Here is a 23,184-nt window from a genome sequence, read left to right as displayed (position 1 = left end):
TGCGGAACCTTTGAACCGAGTGCTCGGACCCACAGGGGAAGCACACCGGAAGGGGCTTGTCCGGCGCTTTGGAAAACGGAAGAGGAGGGGCAAGGGGCCATGGCGGCTGTGGTGTCTCTTTGCAGCCGGTTGGGGAGGAGAAAGTCGACAGACTTCGTGAATGCTGCTGTCTGCCTTACGGATCCCGGGACTCATGCAGGTAAAGTCTCCACATCCTAGGCTCCTTTGTAGACTTGCAGCCGTTGGCTTAGCCCTGCTTGGGTCGGTGGAGATGACACCGTTCGCTAATGGACGCCGGTGTCTAGGCCTTAGGTTTCTCCAAGGTAAGTGGGAATCTGTCATGGCCTGTCACTAGTTTTTTAAGGCTGAAGAGGACGTCCAGTACGACAGTGATGGGGGGGTTCTCAAAAGGAGGCAGGGACATGCTTACGATCTTCGGGTAGAACTTGATAGGAAGCATCTTCACAGTAACCCCGCAGCAAATTCGATATCCGAGGTCCCAAATCAGGGCGAAATTGTGACATGGGCCCTGGAATCTACCATTTATGCACTTTAATCTACTTTGTGCTTCTCTGCCAAAACCTACTCTCTGTAAGGAGTCTGTTTTCATTTTTCCTTTGCATTAAAATCTGTCTCTACTCCATGAGAGAGAGGAAATAAATTTCAGGAAGAGAACAGGTAAGAGATTGTATGGTGGGGATACATACGCCCTTTCCCCAATGCCCCAGAAACCACACAAAGTCCACTCTGCCTCAAATCTAAAGGCTTTTTTTTTTAAACTTATATTTAACCTTGTTAGTGTAATGAATTAAAAACCTTTCTTTTATGTCATGCCTTAATTCATCTTGCCTCCATAGAAACAAAATATTTAGCTGCTCAGCTATCAAAAATAGTTTGTTGCTGTTTCTGTTCAATTGCAGTGCTGTGGAGAAGTTGTTCACAATATAAACAGGTAGCCAGCAACGAGGACCTTGTAAGTTTTTTTTTTTTCTTTTAATAAGGTGCTTGCAAACATGATCAAATTCTTGTATCTTAACTGTTTGAATAATGTTCAGCTGAAGGAAAAAAACAATCGAGAATCATTAGTCAAGTTTGAAAATTAAAATTTATTGAGTAGTCACTTAAGTGAACTTTGAAGTAAGAGAATTCCTAGCTTCGTAGCAAGAAGGATGGCTTCCCTAACACCATATTTTTCTTTCTAGATATGTGCTTTAGGAATTAAAAAAGGTAGTTTTGGGAGTTCCCGTCGTGGTGCAGTGGTTAGCGAATCCGACTAGGAGCCATGAGGTTGCGGGTTCAATCCCTGCCTTTGCTCAGTGGGTTGACGATCTGGCGTTGCCATGAGCTATGGTGTGGGTCGCAGATGAGGCTCGGATCATGTGTTGCTGTGGCTCTGGCGTGGGCTGGCTGCTACAGCTCCAATTAGACCCCTACCCTAGCCTGGGAAACTCCATATGCCGAGGGATTGGCCCAAGAAATGGCAAAAAGACAAAAAAAAAAAAAAAAAAAAAAAAGTAGTTTTGGAGTTGCCTGGTGGCACAGTGGCTTAAGGATCCAGCTTTGTCACTGCTGTGGTGTGGGTCTGATCTTTGGCCTAGGAACTTCTGCATGCTGTGGGCATGGACAAAATGAATGATAAATAAAAATTAAAAAGGTATTTTTGGTGGATGCAGTAATTGCAGAAAATCCAGCAAATGGATTGTATAAAGTTTACCTGTACCAAGTTTTTCTTATTTCAAATTCAGTTCTTTGTTCTCTTTATCACTTTTGGGGGGGGGTGTGTGGGAAGAGCTGCCTTAATAAATGAGGGATCCAAATTAAAGTTTTATACCAGGACATTAAATACAGTTCCTTCTAAACTGTAGGTATATCTTTAATGGGGTTTCAAGTACTAGGTAGCATTGGACTTAGGCAGTATAGGTTTTCTTACTACATGCAAAAGATAATTTGACACTAATCAGACCATACAAAGCACTTAGCACAATGTAGAGAAGGAATACAGTCATTACATGTGAGCTGAATGTAAATTGCATTAAGAAAATTTGGAGTTCCTGTTGTGGCTCATTGGAAATGAACCTGACTAGTAACAATGAGGACGCAGGTTCAGTCCTTGGCCTTGCTCATTGGGTTAAGGATCTGGCATTGGCGTGAGCTGTGATGTAGCTCATAGAAGTGGGTCAGATCTGGCGTTGCTATAGCTGTGGTGTAGGCCGGCAGCTCCAGCTCCAATTAGACCCCCAGCGGGGGAACCACAGTATGTCCTGGCTCTGGCCCTAAAGAAAAAAAAAAAAAAAAAAAAAAAGAAAATTTGAGGAGTTGGAAAAAGCAAATGAACCCTTCTACAAAAACGAAAGAACTCATCTAGTCCCTTTGAGTGTCCATCTTGGTCATCAATTCCTACCATAGTCAAGAGAATAAAGGAAATTGCCAGAGCTTCTTTTTAGGTCATAAACCCCACCAAGACTCTAATGAGGCTATGTGCCCTCAGAAAAAGGCACAGAGTCCTATTTATTTGAAATTTTGCATACAACTACTGGGCTTCAGGAACCTCAAAACCATTTCTAGATTAAAAATCTCCAGGCTGGAGATATCTATACTGATTATAGGAGGGAGGCCTTGTGACAGAAGCATAAGAGACAGTAGTAAACACAGAAAAAAGCAAAAAAGTTGACACAAACTTTTAAAACAGTCTGAGACTATAAAATTGTAGTCAGAGAACTTTAGAGTATTATATAGTAAGCCATGGGGACATTGTCTTTTTTTTTTTTTTTTTTTTTTTTTTTTTTTTTTGGTCTTTTTGCCATTTCTTGGGCTGCTCCCACGGCATATGGAGATATCCAGGCTAGGGGTCTAATCGGAGCGGTAGCCACGATCCAGCTCACGGCAATGCTGGATCCTTAACCCACTGAGCAAGGCCAGGGACCGAACCTGCAACCTCATGGTTCCTAGTCGGATTCGTTAACCACTGCGCCACAACGGGAACTCCGATATTGTCTTTTAATATAGAAATAGTGACAAGACATCTACAGAAATATGGGGATGGATTTAGGGATTATTATTAAGAATTGCATATAACTGTTGTGCTCTTAAGTTTTTCTTAATTTAAATCTAAGTTGAGAATTTTTAGCCACCTACCACCCGGGCAAAGCATTTGAGGAGAGTTACTTATCAAAGATTTCAGATTTTTTCCCCTTCCATAGCCCTTTCTCTCCAAAGATTGTATTTTATACCAGAATTCTCCTTCCTAACTTAATCCCTCCTAGCCAAACTAAAACGAGATGCTTCTACAAAATATGAGTACACTAAACTCTTTAAAATGGAGGATCTTTCAGAAATACTTGATATTTATTTTACAAGCCAAGTTGTATTTATTTCTCTTTCACAGTAAGAAAGATACAGCTAATCTCTTGGAGAGATTTAAATGTAGTAACCTGAGACTTTTTTTTTTTTATTTAAAATTAACACAAACTGTATTACCAGGTTTTTTTTTTTCTTTATCCTAGCCTGTTCCAATGGAAAATCCTTATAAGGAGCCTCTGAAAAAATGTATCTTGTGTGAAAAACATGTAGATTATAAGAATGTGCAGGTGAGATATGGTTTTACTTCACTATGATACTTGGTTTTGCTCCTTTATTAATATTTACAATGGAGAAGTCAGTTTTATAACAGGCTTTGTGTAGGGGTTGCTGTTTTAGCAACTTCATAATCTGAAATCTGGATATACTTCTATGTATAAGGCAACTCTCTTTTCTTCAAATAAGAGCCCCCTCGCTGTCCCTCATTTACTGTTTCTGTTTTGTTTTGTTTTTAGGATTGCACCTGCGGCATATGGAGGTTCCCAGGCTAGGGGTCCAATAGGAGCTGTAGCTGCTGGCCTACACCACAGCCACAGCAACGTGGGATCCAAGCCATGTCTGTGGCCTACACCACAGCTCACGGATCCTTAACCCACTGAACAAGGCCAGGCATCAAACCTGCAACCTCATGGTTCCCAGTCAGATTTGTGTCCACTGCACCACGACGGGAACTCCCCTCATTTACTGTTGCCGCTCCTGCGGCATATGGAGGTTCCCAGGCTAGGGGTCAAATCGGAGCTGTAGCCACCGGCCTATGCCAGAGCCACAGCAATGCAGGATCCGAGCCGCGTCTGCAACCTACACCACAGCTCACGGCAACACCGGATCCTTAACCCACTGAGCAAGGGCAGGGACCGAACCCGCAAGCTCATGGTTTCTAGTTGGATTCGTTAACCACTGCACCACGACGGGAACTCCTCATTTACTGTTAATGCAGCTCAGTATTTCTCTTTTTTCTTTGCCTCAAACATCTTCACCGTGACTCACTGTGACAGTGATTCTCAGTTGGTGGAGTTGAGCCGTTGGGGAAAAGCCCCTCTGGTGAAGTCCATCTTTATAGCTCACCACCAGTATTACTGTGTCAAATATAGTTTATCTGTTGTCAAGCACTCAGCAAATTAAAAGTGGCAAATTTGGGGAAGAGAATGGTGCCAAAATTAAGTCTACTCACAACAGTATGAAGTGATAATTGCCTTAATGGGAGAAAACTCAAGAAATTTTAAAATCCAAAAAAAAAAAAAAAAGTTAAAAAAAATAAAAAGGAAGTTCCCGCTGAGGCTCAGCAGTAATAGCTCAAGTAGTATCCATGAGGACACAAGTTTGATCCTTGGCCTTGCTCAGTGGGTTAAGGATAGGCAGGCATTGTTTTGGCTGTGCCATAGGCCAGCAGCTGCATCTCCGATTCCAGCCCTAGAATGGGAATTCCATATGCTACAGGTGTGGCCCTGAAAAGCAGAAAAAAAAGAAAGCTAAAAAAAAAAAGAGAAATTTTAAAATGCAATATATTAGGATTATGCATGGTGCCTAGAACAGTGCCTGGTCCCTGGAAAGTGCTAAAGAATTTAATGAGACATAAATAACAGCAAATTGGGAGTTCCGATCATGCTCAGTGGTAATGAACTTGATTAGGATCCATGAGGACGTCTGTCCTCCCTCAGTGGGTTAAGGATCTGGTGTTGCTGTGAGCTGTGGCGTAGGTCACAGGCACGGCTTGGATCCCGTGTGGCTCTGGCTGTGGTGTAGGCCAGCAGCTTAGCTCTGATTCGACCTCTAGCCTGGGAATCTCCATATGCTGCAGGTGCGGACCTAAAATGCGAAATAAATACGTAAGTTAAAACAAATAAATAAATACATCAGTCAGCGAATGGCTTGATGTACCTGTACCCTGTGAAGACCCCACAGTCGTCTGATATATGGTAGCCTGTCGTGATAGCTGGAATGTTTTGTTCATTATAAGCAGCTTTGTTTTAGAAGAGAGGAATGGTCAAGAAAACACCTTTAGTAGTGAAAGAATATGCTCATTAACCTGTTGTATACTTTCTGACACACACTGGGTAAGAAGTTAACTCAGTTTAGTTATTCAAGATGATCTGTTGGAGCTCCCTTGTAGCTTAGCAGGTTAAGGACCCAGTGTTGCCAGTGCTGTGGCCCAAAAGTCACTGTTGTGGTGGGGGTTTGATCTCTGGCCTGGGAACTTTAGCATGCTGTGGGTGCAGCCAAAACATAAAAAAATAAAAAGATGGCCCCTTAGAAGTATGAACATAAGTCACTCTTTTCATTCAAATTCTTTACGTTTGTCTGAAATTTATTAATACACATTTACATAACTTGAAGGTGACATAAGTTTTTGAAATTTACACAATCAAGGTTGACTAACAAGTGTATTAATATAAATTTTTTTTTCCTTTCCAAATAAAACTCAACAGCTTTTATCTCAGTTTATTTCTCCTTTTACTGGATGCATTTATGGAAGGCACATAACAGGTATTTTATTTTCTATTATAGCAACTTAAATATAGATAAGAATTATATAAATCTACTTCTGTTATTTAAGAAAACTGGCAAACTTTCAGATAGTGCTACAAATTACTATTAGACCAAATACGATGCGTACTTTGAGAAAGCCTCGTCTTAGGCCAAAAGGGTTATTAATTTGCATGTCTTCTTATACTCAGTTAATTGTATAAAGGCTGACAACATGTAGAAAACATGGGCTTAAAAAAATTGCCTTGCTGTATTGGAGTACACTACAGTCATGCCTAGGCTATCATTTAAACCAGGGTCCTACTGCCTATACGCCACATCAGATCTGCCGCTTGTTTTTATAAATAGTTTCCATAGAGTCTGAGCTACAACAGCAGGACTGAGTAATGAGGACAGAGACTGTGTGGCCTACAAAGCCTAAGACGTTTACTGACTGGCTCTTGATGGGGTTTCAACCCTTCCATGATGTGGGCAATGGTTATGCATTTGGGATATTGGCATTTTTTTTTTATGAATAAGAAAACATTTTCTTTTACAGGTCTTTGTGGGAAGAAACAAAAAGAAATTACAAAAGCAATTAAGAGAGCTCAAATACTGGGTAAGAACATCTGAAAAACTGAATTATGCTAACCAAAATTTTGCTCACTAGCTTTTGTGAATAACTTTCATTATCTCTTTACAGGGTTTATGCCAGTTACATACAAGGATCCTGCATATCTCAAAGACCCTAAAGTTTGTAACATCAAATACAGGGAGTAAATTATATAAAGTTATCAATAAACTTAGCAATATTTGTGTGATGATAATATTGACTCAAACTATAAGATTTAATAACCTTTGAACAGAAAATTAATAGGTTAATTCTTACCAAAATACAAAGTATTAAGGTTTTTTTTTTTTTTTTTTTTTTTTAAGGGCCACATGTGTGACCCTTGGAAGTTCCCAGGATAAAGGTCGAATCAGAGCTGCAGCTGCTGGCCTATGCCACAGCCACAGCCACAGCAGGATACAAGCTGCCTCTCAGACCTACAGCACAGCTCATGGCAATGCCGGATCCTTAACCACCAAGTGAGGCCAGAGACTGAACCTGTATCCTCATGGATACTAGCTGGGTTTGTTATTGCTGAGCCACAACGAGAACTCCTAAAGTATTAAGTGTTTGTTAATAACTTGAAATCATATGAGGAGAAAATGGTTTGGGATGGAGCTTCCTCTTCATATGAGAACGTTCGTTAAATAAATCAGATTATTTACAGTGTTGCCACTCATTACATTTTACTTACATATGAATAAAAAAATTGGTACTGTGGGATTTTTACTTGTATCGGGTCCCCAAATAGCTCACACAATATACCACTGATACTGGGGCGTTAAACAGGGAAAGGATGACCTGTATTGGAATTTTACTTTCGGCCCAGGTTCTGTCTTGCAGATGGGATTGTGGGGATTTGGGTGCAGGAAAGTGAAATGCCTGCAGAATGTACAGATCACGTGTGACAGGGTGTGGATTTGAAATTGCTACAAAGATTTTCTACCAAGCACATAAGCCAGCCCGGCCAGGACTCTAGGTCTTCCCTCTGGAGGAGCGTCACATGAGGGTGAACAGGGGTGCTGCCCGTCACATCTACTCCTGCACCCGTCTCTCCTGAAACCGGTCGTGTCCTGTGTGTAAACTCATGTCCAGGCAATCTCTCATCTTCTCTTTCTCCACTCATACAAACTAACTGCCAAAAGATGGGAGCAGCAGAAAAAAATGTCCAGTAAGGACTCATTTCCTCCTTTTCACTGAACACCTTGAAAGTTGGGACAGCAAACCTAATTATTTTTAAATTAGGGTTCACACTGAACCCTATTTCCTCTCCTGCCCTGCGCTTATATAATCAGCACGACAATCCTATGGGAAACTCTCTTTGCACAAATCATCCCGGGTGTTACGTGGGCTTTATAAGCACCCTACGGGAATCGATGCATGTTAACACACAGAAGATGAGTGCTTTTGCTACTAGCTATGAGTTGGCCCTACCACTTAGGAAGTAACTGACAGCATTCGTCAACATGTGGGTTCAGCATCTCACTCGGAGTAAAACATGAAGGCGTCATGTGCTGTGTATGCTTCATGGGAAATTCTGCTGTGGAAAATGCAAACACAACACACAGTAAAAGCTCTTAACCAACCTCCACTTATTAGCCATCAAACTGGATGAAACGGGAGCTTTACATCCTTAAAAGTCACATGGGAGCCCGTGACGTGACTCTCTTAACCTGTTGCGTTCTGCATTGCCAAGTCGGCTACTCCCAGATGTGTGTCAGCTGTATTTTTGTATAGATGAATATGAGCACTAAGAAGAAAATTACCATTATAATGAATATTAAGTAAATATTTTGAGGAGACTTGGTAAAGATAACTAGCTTTAAAAAAATTAGTTGCCAAATTAGGTATAGTTTGGCCATTTAAATGAGATTGGTAATGGGAGATGAAAAAAACTAAGTAGCATTTTGTACTTAGGTTAATTTGCAGATTTCTTTAAGGAAACTAAAGCGGTCTTATAAAGGTTAAGTAATGGAACAAAGGGATTCCAAGACATTTTTAGAAAAGTCCCTAGTCTACAACAAAAGTTTGACAAATGAATGTACACTCTGCTCTATGTGAAAATGAAGTCTCTGTGACAGACACCATAAGCAGTGTATGTACGTATATGCTCTCATTTGAGCCAGGCTTCACTGGCCTCTTCACCTAATTGACCAACTGCTGATCCCAAATACACTGCATGACCAGGCTCGTTCTGTAACTCAAACTCCGGATTAACTGATGCACCCGTTTGTTACTGCACAGAGCTGAACACAGTAAAAACAGGAGAAGAGCCTGGCTTCATCCTTCAGCTGACCACGCATCTCCTTTGGGCCTAACGGAGTCAAAAGGTCGGAGACTGTGGATATTCACCAGAGCCCTTCCTTTTCTCAAGCTCTTCATCTGCTTCTGGGCTACTCATTGTGGATGCCTTTTCCTGGTCGCTGCTGTCAGTATCTGCCTTAGATGGTTTGTTCTGCAGCTCTAACAGCCGTGACTTCTTGAGTCGCCCTCTGTCATCTGCATCGGAAGCCTTGCGCTTACTCGTCTGCAGTGTGCTACCAGCTGGACTAGCTTCCGGACTGTCAGTGTACTCCACCAGTAGGGTCAGGCCATCCACGCTGACATGGTGGGTGGTATTACAAGTACTTTTAGAAATATGCCTATTTTTCAAAGAAACAACACATGAATGAAGAAATTCACAATCTGGAAAAATGGTCCGTAAAGCTTGACAAAGAAAAACGTTCTCCTGAGGGTCTTTTTGTACATTCTTCTCTCCTAAACAAACAAAAAGTAGTTCAATGTTAACAGTATTTGTCCTACACAGCTTCCATAGTTAACTGTTACTAAAGCAAAAAACTTCAAAGAGTTACATCAAACTATCTAAGAAAAACGAATCCCAAGTTTATATGCCACACATCCTAAAAGAAAATTATATTTTTTAATGTCAAGATAGTATATCTACAGTAGTACCATGTTCTCTGTTCAGTGGGATTTGAATGTATTAATAAAACAGCTATTTTTAATCCTAAAGTAGACAAATTCATCAGCTAGTGCAGCCAGCTCATCGATAAGTACAATCCGAAAATTTTTCTTTAAAGCACAGGAACTTTTTACTTACGTGCTGCTTGAATCTGTGCTTGTTTTCTTTTTTTAATTTCCTGTTTTAATCTGTTTACGTCCTTTAGCAGTTTCTCTACTGCTCTCTCACTGTGTTCCACTTTTTTGCATATACTCTGCAAAATAAAGTAAGGGCATAGGAGTTCCCTTCGTAGCTCAGCAGTTAAGAAACCTGACCAGCATCCATGAGGACTCAGGTTTGATCCTGGCCTCACTCTGTGGGTTGGGGATCCTGCATTGCTATGGCTGGTGGTGTAGGCCAGCAGCTATAGCTCCAATTTGATCCCTAGCCTGGGAACCTTCATATGCCACCAGTGAAGCCCTAAAAAAGCAAAAAATAAATTAAATAAATAAATAAAGGGCATAGATAAAAGTTCTACAGTCTAGGTTCACAAATAACAAAATCTTTCATGGTATATAATATTTTTCTTTATAAAATTTTTATTTTATTATTTTTCTGGAAGAAATCAAGTATTTGCATGGTACTTTATAGTTATAAAATGCGTCCCAGATGTGTTAACTTCCCACTTAAACAAGCTTTCTTTCAAGGTATTTCCTAGATAACGCACAGGAACAGAAAACCGTGTCTGCACCTAGGTCCTCTTCTCCCAGGCTGCTCCTAGCCAGTGACTGAGCACAGAGGCTATCAGTACAAGTCGTCCTGCAGGACGCCTGTGCTCGCAGACATTCCATCTCAGCCTGGCTGAGATGTTCTGGTCTTGCAGTCTAAAGCTCTTCCTGTCCAACCTTCCTCCTTTCCTGACCCCTTCTCAGGTGTCAGACTTGCACTGCAGGTCCCCCAGCCACTCCTGCTCCCTTCCCTTTATTCTTTGCAGGCCTAATAAGTGTCTTGCATATCTAATCCCATCTTATGTCTACTTCTCAGGGAACAGAATGGACACAATGAGATAGAGCTTAGCACGTACTGTGGCAGACTGTTTTATTCCCAAATATTTGCTTCCTTTTTTATCCTGTAAAAGGGTTATATATCCCTGACTACTGACATGACAGCCTCTGGCCAATGACATGTGAGTGGCAGTGACATGCCAGCTCTAAGCAGAAGTTCTGAGAGCCGCTGTGAATTGTCACCAGCTTTCTTGCTCTTTTCCCTCTGTCATGAGAAGAGCATGTCCCACATCAAATAAGGGCCAGATCCTAGAAGGAAGATGCCATTTAGAACAAAAGCAAAGTTGCAGCCAAGACACTAAGTCAGTGGGACTAAACTTGTTTGTGTAGGCCACTGAGATGGAGGTCTTGGTTCCTGAAGCTAAACTAGTACAAAAATCCACGTCTTATCAAGTCAGTTTATCCCTAAAATATTTTGGTGACCAATTTGATATCAACTCTGTAAGCAGTCTTTAAATGTTAACTTACCTTTAATTCTTCTTGTAAAGAAGCATACATTTCATTTATCTTATGTACCTCCTTTAAAGATCCATCTTCTTTAAAAAATTCAGAGCTGTAAAAAATTACCATTTCTTCAGGCAAATGTATGGAACTCATTTTAATGATACAATGAAAAACTTATTTGTAGTTAAGGAACAACAGAAGATTCTTTTTAGTGGCCTTGTAGGAGCCATAATTTTGTCAACTTACTTGTATAGAGCAAAACTAAGCAGAAAAACGAGTTCATCTATCTTCACCTTAGCAAACTTTTTTAGCCTAAGTACTACTTCCAGGACTCAAAAAAGAAGTATTTAAAAATAAAGACTCGAGTTCCCGCTGTGGCGCAGTGGTTAACAAATCTGACTAGGAACCATGAGGTTGCAGGTTCAATCCCTGGCCTCGCTCAGTGGGTTAAGGATCTGCCGTTGCTGTGAGCTGTGGTGTAGGTTGCAGACGCGGCTCGGATCCCACGTTACTGTGGCTCTGGTGTAGGCCGGCGGCTACAGCTCTGATTAGACCCCTAGCCTGGGAACCTCCATATGCTGTGGGAGCAGCCCAAGAAATGGCAAAAAAAAGACCAAAAAAATAAAGACTGAAACTAAGGGTGGGGTTGGGGTGGGCTTTTTTTTTTACAATGGGATCAATTATTTTACTGAGTTTAAGTCATCATTGATTGAAAGAGGCAATGTTATTTTAGATATCACGATGAAAAAACAATTCTAAGGCATGTCTGTAAAAATCCCAATTTCAGATAAATTTAAAACTGTGCATCTTAGAATCAATGAAATGTGATATTCCATTTCTATAAGACACGGTTCAGTACCGTGGGAACACAAAAATAAATAAAATCTAGTTCATTATTCTCATAAAGTTTACACTAAGTAAGTATCTGTGGTACCAGTGTTGTGATTCCCGACATTAACTATTCCTTTATTGTCCCCAAAAAAGGTACAGCTCAGCCGTCTACCGGTGAGTAAATCTTGGTTATTTTTTGTCTTTATTTAATATCCAGTCTAATTTCTTGTCTTTAATATGAACTGCTGCCTAAAAAATTATATTGGGGCTAGCTCCTTACTCTCAGACTATGTAAAAATATGCAGGCTATTAAACAAAGCCCCTCTCTTTCAGATTTATAGATGGACATATAAAGTGCTAGAAGGAAATATGGAGAAACTAAAAACAGTCTGGTTTACCTGAGTAATGTAGTCATTAGTGTTCATTTTTATTCTCTTGTGTAATTAAAACATTAATTTCAAAAAATGAATAGGAATTAAGTTTAGTGGGGAAGCAGTTAAGGAATCTCACCTGTGTGTTTTTACTGCTCGACTAAAACCAGCAGACATACAGGAACCAGATACAGTTTTATAACCCAGTTGTTCAGACATGCCCAGATTGGCCACCACTAAAGGTATTCTATGAAAAAGTCTGAAGAAATAAAATTGGAAAAACAAAACAAAAAAACTTAAAGTGATAGATTAGCATCTACTTTTTAGTATAGACTACCTTGCCCTTATAAGAAAAAACAAAAAATCCATTCCTTACTACTTAGCCAAGACAGAATTTACTGTCTTGAGGCAAACGGCTTTTAAAAGTTGTGAAACAGGGAGTTCCCTCTGTGGCTCAGTGGAAACGAATCTGACTAGCATCCCTGAGGATGCAGGTTCGATCCCTGGCCTCGCTCACTGGGTTAAGGATCCAGTGTTGCCGTGAGCTGTGGTGTAGGTCACAGACTTGGCTCAGATCCCACACTGCTGTGGCTGTGGTGTAGGCTGGCAGCTACGGCTCCAATTCTACCCCTAGCCTGGGAACCTCCATATGCCGTGGGTGCGGCCATAAAAAATAAAAAAACAGAAAGAAAGAAAAATGCTTTAACAGCTATTTTAACTGACTAGCACGTGTAAAATAAGCCGTCTTGCTGTGATTCATCCCATCTTCCATAAATGATAAAATTACTCTTCTCCGGGACTCTCTTAACTTTATTCTCATGCTCATGAAAAAGCTGTTTACATCAGCTGTGGGGAGTGTTATTAGCTCATTTTGGTGGATCATCAAGAATCACCCAGCTTCCTGGCAGAGGTCAGCAAAAGGCTGCTCAGGTATGCAGGTTTCAGTTGTACATTAGCAACCAATATCTAAAGCATGCTTATTTTTTTCACCCTACGGTAAATAACAGCAAATCCTCAGCACCAGAAACACAAGTCACTTTGCCATTGTTCCATACTGGGCTTCTGATTTCCTCATCTGACCTTCATTTTCCCATCTATAAAGAATCAGTGGTGGTACTTCCCATGATGGCTCAGCAGAAACGAAACTGACTCATAATCCACGAGGACCCAGGTTTGATCCAGGGGCTCGCTCACTGGGTTAAAGACCTGGCGTTACTGTGAACTGTGGTGTAGGTCGCAGACACAGCTTGGATCCCACATTCCTGTGGCTGTGGTGTAGGCTGGCAGGTGCAGCTCTGATTCGACCCCTAGCCTGGGAACTTCCATATGCCTGGAGTGCAACCCTAAAAAAAAAAAAAAAAAAAAATCAATGCTAAGACAAACTAAAAAGCGTTACTGTGACAAAAATAGTCAGTAAAAAGCACAGTAAAAATGTTAAGTATACTTTTCTATTGGTTGAGGACAGCCAGCAACTGGTCAACACTCACCCTTTCTGAGGTTTATACAAGGCATGCTCCAGCCGATGAGTAGAGCAGCTTTCTGTTATTATACTCGGTGTTAATAACAGAAAAACAAGTTCCTGGCTTGAAAGATGCTTCTGTAAATTTCTGTGAAGGAGCCTCTCTCTAAATGTCATGACCTGATCTGAATGACGTCGGAATTTGTACCAACCAACTACATCCTGAAAGCATATACAGAGAAACATCAGGTGTGTACCTCAGTGACTACAACCACGACAGGGCTTGCTGTCATACCCGAGCAGTAAGACTGATGACCTTAAGGATGCTACCTTAATATTTAGCAAGACGGGGCCTATGTAAACAAAACACACACATACAAATACGCCTTACCTTTTGTAAAGTATGCAAACGACTTGGACTTAAACTACTTTCCATTCAGTTACCAGGGTACAATCTTATTTAATATAGATTAAAGAAAAAAGGTCTTAGCTTCCTTTAGTTTCCCTTATGGCATTTACTATCTTAAAATCTTAATCTTTAGTCAAATTTAAATGAAGAAAATGTCAGTGACAACTAGTTAGCTTCCTGGACAGATAATTGGTTTAAGTAAGTAAACGGAACACAGTAGCTTTTAACTGAAACTCATATGGGAATGTTACCCTATATAAGCAACCCCACAAAGCTGGTTTCAAGATTAAGATGTGTGAAGGGGTTTTGAAAACTATAACATGCTAAACAAACGGGTTGTTAGTATTACTACACCTTTTTTTAACCTGGAAAAATAAATCTCATTGACTCAAAACAGTATTAATTTATAACAAAGAACAACCACTCACTCCTACAGGTACATTTTTACGTACATGTAACTGAGGGGAAAGCACTTTGAACAAAAGATGTTTTTTGAAAGAAACTTCTTTTACTGAATCTACTTTTATTCTCAACTAAGAGATCAAAAGGTTTTAAGAGGAAAAAAGTACCCAGAAAAAAATCTGTATTGGGAAGAAATATCTATTTTAATCATTCAACACGTTTTAATGCCAAGTGGGCTGTGGAGGATCCAAATCAGGTCCCGTACAGGAAATCACCCCCCACAGAGTAAACAAGAGAAGGTGCGGCCAGGCCAAATCACAGCAGGGGACTGAGTCCTAGAGTGAGCGGTGCTGGAAAGGGGGGTGGTGGGAACGTAGGAGAGGGAACGATCAGTGTAAATCAGAACAGTCAAGAGAAGGATGAGAAGGGAGTTCCCTGGTGGTCTAGTGGTTAGGATTCAGTGCCACATTCACTGCTGTGGCCCAGGTTCAATCCCTGGTCTGGGAATTGAGATTTCATATCAAGCAGCTGCCCGCTGCAGTCAAAAAGGATGAGAACAAGATGAAGATTTTTTATTTTTTAAAATTTTTTTGTCTTTTTGTCTCTTTTTAGGGCTGCACCATGGCAGATGGAGGTTCCCAGGCTACGGGTCTAATTGGAGCTACGGCCGCTGGCCTATACCACAGCCACAGCAACTTGGGATCCAAGCTGTGTCTGCAACCTACACCACAGTTCACGGCAATGCCGGGTCCTTAACCCACTGAGGCCAGGGATCGAACCTGCAACCTCATAGTACCTCGTCAGATTCGTTTCCGCTGCACCATGACGGGAACTCCAAGATGAAGATTTTTTTAACAATAAGCTTTGCTTTCAGAGAAACCCCTTTGAATTTCTAGAGACAACAAGCCTTTCCTCACCTGTTTTACACAGGACATTGTAAAGACAAAAGCTGCTTGAAACTTCTGTCAAGAGTGTCCCATGTTTTTAGAAGCTGAGAAGTACATATAATACTAAAAAATAGGAGTTCCTGTTGTGGCTCAGAGGTAACAAACCCAACTAGTATCCATGAGGATGTAGGTTTGATCCCTGGCCTCGCCCAGTGGGTTAAGGATCTGATGTGGCTGTGGCTGTGTCCGGCAGCTACAGCTCCAATTCAATCCCTAGTCTGAGAAGTTCCATATGCCGCAGCTATGGTCCTAAAAAGACAAAAAAACAAAAAGCAAAAAACAAAAACCCTAAAAAAGAAAAAGTGAATCACCTTTTTGACACTTGATAATATTTTCTTCAGCGCTTGCTCATTGACTTCACCAGAAGAATTGTAAAAGCTGTAAAAGCCAAAGTTACAGGCGCTTCAAACAAGTTAAAAACATTGAAGATTTTATCAGCACTTTTAATTTTAGTTACTCCTAGCCCAACCACCCAAGATCCATACACCCACTCACCTGCTAGATGAAGTTCTAAAATAAATAGGAGAGAAATTCTCAAATTAACAGACTTAAAACTGTAGAAATATGTGGTCCATAAGCAATGAGAAAAGAAAAGCAGTGGAGAAACTTCACAGGAAAAGTTTGGGTACCACATTTTTTTTTAAACCTAGAACAAAAACTATCCACTAAATATAGGTATTATAAGTTTGCATAGCTAATTCACAATTTACTTAATAAAAATTTTTTTGCAATAATCACACATACAAAAGTATGTGTAATGTGAATAATGAAGCACAATAACAAAAAGACAATTTATTCATTGCTAATTCCAAAAGCTGTACTTAAATTAAGAGAAGTGCTTTAGGAGTTCCCTTGTGGCACAGTGGATTAAGGATCTGGTGTTATCAATGCACCGGCTCAGGTCACTGCTGTGGCGTGGGTTCGATCCTGGTCCACGAACTTCCACACGCCATGGGCACAGCCAAAAAGAAAAAGAAAAAAAAAAAAAAAAAAAGAGAGGAATGCTTTAGGAGTTTATTTTTTGGGGGTGCTAGGGGTTAGGTTTAGTTTAGTGATCTCTGCGCTGTAGTTAAATGTCAAAGATGTAGGAAGAATTGGAAAATAATTCTAAAGCATTTACTTCTAGCTTTCTTTCCCCTCCAGGGACTGCAAATAACACTCTTCTCCCTTTAACACTCATTTCTATGCAAATGTAAAATCCTTGACAAATAACATGCATTGAAATAGGCTTTTACTGGTAATTCCTATCTGTACACTGAAAAAATTCAGTTATATAGAATTGAAAAAAAAAATCCTAATAGGCAATGTATTTTTTCTTTCTAACTTACAAAATAGACAAAATAAAGTGTTTTACCATCAAAGGGGCTAATTCAGCTCATCAAACAGATCTCTCCATTTTGCTATTTATTCCAGTATGGAAAATCTAAATACCAGAGTTTACTCCTGTATTTCTCTAGGATGGTCCACTTCTGAGCTTCTCAAAAACCGGGCATAAGGCAGTACACCAGGGTGTAAGAGAAACAGTAAGATCGCAGTGTCCATCTTCCATGCGAGCACTGGCTTTATGTGACGATTCTGGGAAGGGGGGCAATTTTATGGAGAAATAGATATTTTGTGCAGGAGAATTCACGTTAAACTGCATAATCTTTTTAAAAGTGACTTTAAGTTTTAGGCTTCAGTAGGCTGTTTTCCAGATTTCCTCCTGATTTCAGAAATAAGGGAATAAGTGTTTTGTCAGAGGAAAACTTTGAGAAACAATGTATTAGAGCAAGGTTGACAATTTTTCTGTAAAGCTCCACAAAGTAAGTATCTTAGGCTTTACTGTTACATATTCCTCCATTGTTCTTACCCCCCCACCCCCTCCAACCCTTAAAAAATAAATACTAACTATCCATAGAGCACCAGATAAAACAGGCCATGGAGCCAGACTTTGCCATCCTCTGTATTAGAACATAAAGCTGGGTATTAAAGCTTATCTAGCTCGGATTCTAAGAAGTATGGTGTTAGAAGACTTTCTTTTTCACATGTTCACTTACATCATTTAAAACAAGGAAAAGAAACATCATAGTATGCTATTGGATTAGATCCCAAGAAATCCTGATTCTTCTAAGTTTGCCTACCACCCACCTGTTCTTCTCCTCATCCTCCGACTTTCAAAGCTAAAAGGCTGAGGCATGGCTGCCTCAGCTCTAAGGCTCCATGAAGTTGGTCTAGTTAGTTAAGGTGGCTGCCAAAAGAGAGTGAATCATCCCCCCCCCCTTTCCCTTGTTAATCTATCACTGGTGCAGAGTCCCTCAAGGAAGTACTTTTTATGAGTTTCCACCAAGAATCCCTCACTCAACAAATACTTTTTATACCCACCGTCTATCAGGCAGTAGGGGAGCTGTGCCCCTTTCTGGCTCAGTGGTTCATGGACACACTGAGCCTTTGTCTGTCATGCCGAACGATGGTGTTTCTCACCTTAGCAATATGCCCATTGCAGCTCTTACACAGCTTTAGGAATGCGTGCATACCACGTGACTACAAGATCGTAAAGCTGATTTTTCATGCATGGTTTATATAAATCATAAAGCTATTTCGTCAAAGCTACACCATGTTGTCTATGGTTACAGCTGTTTGCTTTATGGAAATTCACTTTTCTGTGTATGGTACCTCCGTAAAAAGCTGTTAACAACAACACAGCCTATCAGGGGTTAACCGTACTACTACCATCTGCAGAACTGAGAGTGCAAGTTTCCACCCTGGAAAAGCAACAGGAAGCTGGTAGATGAAGAACCTAACCAGTTAATAGACATAAGCAATGAGATAAAAGTGAAGAAGCAGATAATAAGCCAGGAAAAAAAAAGGATAGAAAAAAGGGCTGCAGTTGATGTATGAGAACGTGTCACTGAGTTTACATACGTGATGAGGCGACCGGATGGGAAAAGGAAAAGCAAGGTGAACTGGTCCCTGGAAGAGGGAGTGCAGACCTGCTAATGGGGCCGATAAATACTGAAGACAGGGTTGAAGTGAACAGGTGAATTGTCAGGCAAAAAAAAAAACCTTTTTGAAAAAGACTGAAAAAGGAAAAAAAGAAAAAAAAAGCCTTTTTGGGGAGGGGGAGGGACTGAGAGTCTGGGATTAGTAGATGCAAACTGCTGCATCTGCAGTGGACAAGCAAAGAAAGAGGTCCCGCCATAGAGCACAGGGAACCATGTCTAGTCACTTGTGATGGAACACGATGGAGGATAATGTGAGAAAAAGAATGTACATGTATGAATAACTAGGTCAATCTGCTGTACAGCAGAAATGGACAGAACATTGTAAATCAACTATAATTTTTTTTTTTTTTTAAGTCTTTTTGGAGTTCCCTGGTGGCGCTGTGGGTTAAGGATCCAGCACTGTCACTGCAGCTCAGGTCGCTGCTGTGGGGTGGGTTCAATCCCTGGCCTGGAAACCTGCATGCCGTGAGTATGGCCAAAAAAAAAAAGAGTTTTCATTTTAATCTAACCATCATGTATAACTTGTAACCAAGTTAGTTTTAAAAATTCTCTTGCAGGAGTTCCCATTGTGGCTCAGTGGTAATGCACCCAACTAGTATTCATGAGGACACAGGTTTGATCTCCCGCCCCTCTCAGTTGGGTTATAGATCTGGCATTGCTGTGGATGTGGTGTAGGCTGGCAGCTGCAGCTCCATTTCAGCCCCTAGCCTGGGAACTTCCATATGCCATGGGTATGGCCCTAAAAAGAAAAAAATTCACCTGCAGAGAATAATAATTTTCACAATGGACCATGTACGTGCTCTTAGTACTCACCTAAAGAGCTGATAGCATGGAATGTATTTCTGAACATCTGGGGAAAAAAAAGAAATTTTAGTTATGCTAACATTAATTATCAGTTGAATAACATATACTGACTTCATGCCAGAAAGTACATTACCAGTATCTCATTTAATTTCCACAAAACCTATGAGACTGATGTTCTCATTCCTTCCATTTTAAAGATGAGGTATCAAGCAGAAAGATTAAGTGGCTCACCCAAGCCAGTGGAGGAGACAAAATCCACACCTATAGCCTGATTTGTAACTAGAATGCTATATTCCTTCTAAATAGGTTTAATAACAGACACACAAAAGATAAATTCCCAGTTGCTATATTCATTGAGCTCTGAAATTGCTATGCTCTAATTTTACCCAAGTGATAAAAACAGCTGCTAAAGGAATTATTGGTTGTTATTCCAACTGGTTGTTTCATAAAGGATTAGTCAATGTTAACTGTAGACTAAAGAAAAAAAGTCCAACACCTCTAAAGAGGTGAGTTTTACCCTCCTGTCAATAGAAATACTACACCTAAATACATCTAAATTCTGGGAGCTGCAGATGGTGTGCTAACAGATTAATTTCTATCACGAGACAGCATTAAAAATCATTTAAGAGAAGTTCCCATTGTGGCGCAACAGAAACGAATCTGACTAGGAGTTTCTGCTGTGGCGCAATGGGATTCACAGCCAGTTGGGAGCGCTGGGACACGGGTTCTAACCCTGGCCTCAGCACTGCTGCAGCTGCGGCTTAGGTCACAACTGTGGCTTGCACCAGATACCTGGTCTGGGAACTCCATATTCTTACAGGGCAGTCTAAAAGAAAAAAAAAAAAAAGAAAGAAACGAATCTGACTAGTAACCTTGAGGTTGCGGGTTCGATCCCTGGCCTTGCTTAGTGGGTTAAGGATCTGGCATTGCCATGAGCTGTGGTGTAGGTCATAGACATGGCTCAGATCCCGAGTTGCTGTGGCTGTGGCACAGGCTGGCAGCTGCAGCTCTGACTTGACCCCCAGCCTGGGAACTCCCGTGTGCCATGGGTATGGCCCTAAAAAGCAAAAAAAAAAATATTTTAATAAATAAATAAACATCATGTAAGACGTGTCAAGATGAATATGGTGTTTCCTCTATTATTCCAAATTTCCACATCCCTCATGATTCAGGAGGGAAGAGTGAAAGGCAATAGTCACCTCTGATGACACAGAAAGACATCAAGACAACATGAGTTCTTCTAGGCATCTCGTCTTTACATATGTCCCTCGTGTCAAGAAGCAAATCTTATCAGACAGCATGCACTGGACCACTGCAACAGTAATCACCTATCGCAGTTCCTGGGATGGGTCCTATTTGAGTCCCTTCCTTGGGGAGATCCTAGCCAGACTGTTAGAAATTTCATTAGGCATCTAAATCAAAGACATCAGTTTGACTACAGAGAATTTGTGACCCTTCATCTAGACGAGGAAACCCAATACCAAAATGCTGAAGAGTCTTTTCAGGTAAATATGTGAAGGCTACAGACATCTTTGTACCTGCAAATGCCATGCGTACGGAGAAAACTACATGAAGACACCATCTCAATAACCTCATATATATCTATCAAGTACTGATACTATACTATTACAAAAGTAATTCAGTCGGCCTTTTCCCCATGAAACTCCAGAAATTACGTAAGGTTTTCAATTACTTAAACCACTGAGTTTTTTCAGTTCTCATCTTCCAAATTTTCTCGAGCATGTTATGTGTCTGTCCAACCTGTTTTTTTCTTGGTCTTGTTTACTGGTTCCTTTTGCTGCACCATCTTCCTGCCACTTAAATATCTGCAGGAGCTATTTCATCCTTGTTTCCTCCTCAGTAATCTTAATTCACTTCCTATGTCTCATACTGTTTCTTCCTTTAGACTAGGGTATAGCCATCATTTTAACTGAGAAATGAGTGCAACATATTTTTTTTAAAACTTGCTTTTAAAAATTCATATCTATCTCAACAATTTAAAAAGTAATTTATGATGATCCGTTTTAGCATAAACTATCAAAATAGGAGATAAATAAGTGACTCACCAATTGTATAAATAACTTCAACATCATCCATTTGGGAATCAGTTATGCTGTTCTTAGCTTCACCTTTCACCTCCCCAAGGAGAAAACCTTCCTATGAGGATAAAAATAAGAATCAGATATGGAATACACTGATAGAATTACCAGCCACTTAACAAACCAGTATTTCCCGAGTATTTTACACTATGTACAAGTGTGTGCTACCAGCTGGAGGACACACGAAAGAAAGACAGGTGCGTTCCAGCTTGGTTAAAAAAACCCAAGTTGTAGAGACTGCAAACACCACTACATTTTGGCACTCTTGGAAGCATAAAAGGCTTAAAGCCAGAAATAAGTACACAATGTTTGCGGGGCAAGGAGCAGAGCAGTTAGCTTTAGAATAGAAGCCTCGCATTTGTGAGTTAGGAAATCATAAGCAGAAAAGAATAACGCCAATAATGGACCCTCCTGAATGACTGGCCAGGCACTCTGGATTAAGAGCACCTGCTTCTGGAAGCCAGCGAAGGCTTCTGAACTATGAAGAGATACAGGGGTGGGTTTTTATTTTCATTTCAAAAAAATTTTTATTTTTTTTTTTTCAGCAGCATCTGTAGCATATGGAAGTTCCTGAGGCAGGGAATGAATCCAAGCCACAGCTGCGACCTACACCACAGCTGTAGAAACTCCACATCCTTAACCCACTGGGCCAGGCTAGGGAACTGAACCCAGACAGCCACAGAGCAATGCTGGATTATTAACCTGCTGCACCACAGCAGGAACCTAAGAGTGAATTTTTAGATTAAAAATTGTGCACAATATTCAAGACTTGCAGAGTCTACCTTCTAAAATGGTAGCTGTGAGCTCTGATTCTTGTTAAAATATAGACATTTTGCCACAACATCAGTGATTTCTTTGAATTTTAGAGAATTCAGTTATTTCTCTCGGCATTTAGAGACCCAGTGTGGTTGACAGTAAATTTTTAATCTTTTTTTTTTTTTTCGTCTTTTTTCTAGGGCCAATCCTGCGGCATATGGAGGTTCCCAGGCTAGAGGTCTAATCGGAGCTGTAGCCACCGGCCGACGCCAGAGCCACAACAACGTGGGATCCGAGCCTCGTCTGCGACCTACACCACAGCTCACGGCAACGCCGGATCGTTAACCCGGGGAGGCCAGGGACCGAACCCGCAACCTCATGGTTCCTAGTCGGATTCGCTAACCACTGCGCCACGACGGGAACTCCCAGCACTGTGTTTTTAAAAAGTCCTTCACTACTTCATCCAGAGGTTTTGAACGGGCAAAAGGAATAAGCATTTAAATACCTAATATGTGAGGACAAACTTAAATACTTAAATTTTAACGGAAAGCATCTCACAAGGAACTAGCTGAGGCCTCACAATATAACACATTTGCTATCAATGCAAACAAAAGTCAAAGATACCCTCTAAGCACGTTAATCTTTTTCATCTAAGACTTCTCCCCAAATAGCCACTGGATGCACCGCTTCTCATTCCCTTACCCGCCGACCCTTTCAACAAACGTGCACAGTAGCTGTTCTGCAGGAAAAAAACAAGAGTGGTGGGAAAACCCCAGGGGGTCTTAGGAGAGCGTTAACCCGCACCCTTCCCGGCGGGGCACAGGACCCCCGCGACCTCTCTCTTCCTCCTCCACCGAGTGAGTCCCGACAAGGCGAGCTGCGGCAGGAGAGCAAGGGGGCGTGCGGGACGCTGCGGTCGGGCGCGGAAATGAACGCCGGCGACCAGAGGAAGGGTCAGAGGGCGGGCGGCAGCTCCGGGGCCGCCCAGGGGCTGAGAGGGCGGCTCGGGGGGCAGAGGGCCGGCCCGCCGTCGTCGTCGGGGAGCCCGCGGGCGGGACCCGGGCCAAGGCGGCCACGAGGGGCCCGCGCGCAGGGCCTCTTCCGAGGCGACTGCAGCTCCCGCCCCGCCGCTCGGCTCACCGTGTCCGAGTCGGTGTTGAGGTGCTGGAAGGCGAGAGCGCCGAGCACAAAACCCGAGAGCACCGCCGACGTGCTCTCCCCCTCCATGTTGCCGCCGCCGCCGCGC

The 23,184-nt window shown here is 41.4% G+C and overlaps 2 protein-coding genes across 12 annotated transcripts; one reads left to right on the top strand and one right to left on the bottom strand.

Annotated features, from left to right (window-relative positions):
* The first annotated feature begins 81 nt into the window (after positions 1 to 81).
* On the top strand, positions 82 to 9,442 carry MRPS18C (mitochondrial ribosomal protein S18C). 2 transcript variants are annotated; one of them, XM_003129356.6, is made up of 6 exons: positions 82 to 199; positions 921 to 973; positions 3,504 to 3,587; positions 5,784 to 5,841; positions 6,380 to 6,439; positions 6,524 to 9,442. In XM_003129356.6, exons 1-6 carry the CDS (start codon positions 100 to 102, stop codon positions 6,598 to 6,600), a joined length of 432 nt encoding a protein of 143 aa, XP_003129404.4. In that variant the 5' UTR covers positions 82 to 99; the 3' UTR covers positions 6,601 to 9,442. The 2 variants fall into 2 exon arrangements, with proteins under 2 accessions (XP_003129404.4, XP_020957464.1); XM_021101805.2 differs by lacking the exon at positions 3,504 to 3,587.
* ABRAXAS1 (abraxas 1, BRCA1 A complex subunit) lies at positions 5,645 to 23,180 on the bottom strand. Of its 10 annotated transcripts, none has more exons than XM_005656572.4 (9): positions 22,641 to 23,180; positions 21,150 to 21,240; positions 19,093 to 19,129; positions 15,610 to 15,676; positions 13,569 to 13,762; positions 12,221 to 12,340; positions 10,904 to 10,988; positions 9,531 to 9,645; positions 5,645 to 9,187 (listed from the first exon to the last, which is right to left on the bottom strand). In XM_005656572.4, the coding sequence occupies exons 2-9, from the start codon at positions 21,178 to 21,180 to the stop codon at positions 8,754 to 8,756; spliced, it is 1,083 nt and encodes a 360-aa protein (XP_005656629.2). In that variant the 5' UTR covers positions 21,181 to 21,240; positions 22,641 to 23,180; the 3' UTR covers positions 5,645 to 8,753. The 10 variants fall into 10 exon arrangements, with proteins under 10 accessions (XP_005656629.2, XP_003129396.2, XP_005656628.2 ...); XM_003129348.5 differs by having other exon boundaries at positions 23,079 to 23,180; XM_005656571.4 differs by lacking the exon at positions 12,221 to 12,340 and having other exon boundaries at positions 23,079 to 23,180.
* Between the last annotated feature and the right edge of the window lie 4 nt (positions 23,181 to 23,184).

The sequence above is a fragment of the Sus scrofa genome, chromosome 8 (genome assembly GCF_054392235.1).
Source record: "Sus scrofa isolate SSC_HxYL_T2T_F1_AM1 chromosome 8, Sscrofa_HxYL_maternal_Yorkshire_Landrace_v2.0, whole genome shotgun sequence".
Lineage (NCBI taxonomy): Eukaryota > Metazoa > Chordata > Mammalia > Artiodactyla > Suidae > Sus > Sus scrofa.
This window is presented reverse-complemented; position numbering and strand designations above follow the sequence as displayed.

Bases quoted from the DNA above. Each gene is read 5' to 3' on its own strand.
- MRPS18C (XM_003129356.6), top strand. From the start codon at position 100: ATGGCGGCTGTGGTGTCTCTTTGCAGCCGGTTGGGGAGGAGAAAGTCG. The intron at 974-3,503 runs GTAAGTTTTTTT...TCTTTATCCTAG, and splicing joins TAGCCAGCAACGAGGACCTT to CCTGTTCCAATGGAAAATCC. The intron at 6,440-6,523 runs GTAAGAACATCT...ATCTCTTTACAG, and splicing joins TAAGAGAGCTCAAATACTGG to GGTTTATGCCAGTTACATAC.
- ABRAXAS1 (XM_003129348.5), bottom strand. From the start codon at position 23,165: ATGGAGGGGGAGAGCACGTCGGCGGTGCTCTCGGGTTTTGTGCTCGGC. The intron at 10,989-12,220 runs GTGAGATTCCTT...AATTTTTTACAG, and splicing joins CGAGCAGTAAAAACACACAG to CTCTGAATTTTTTAAAGAAG. The intron at 9,188-9,530 runs GTAAGTAAAAAG...TTGTTTGTTTAG, and splicing joins AGCACAGATTCAAGCAGCAC to GAGAGAAGAATGTACAAAAA.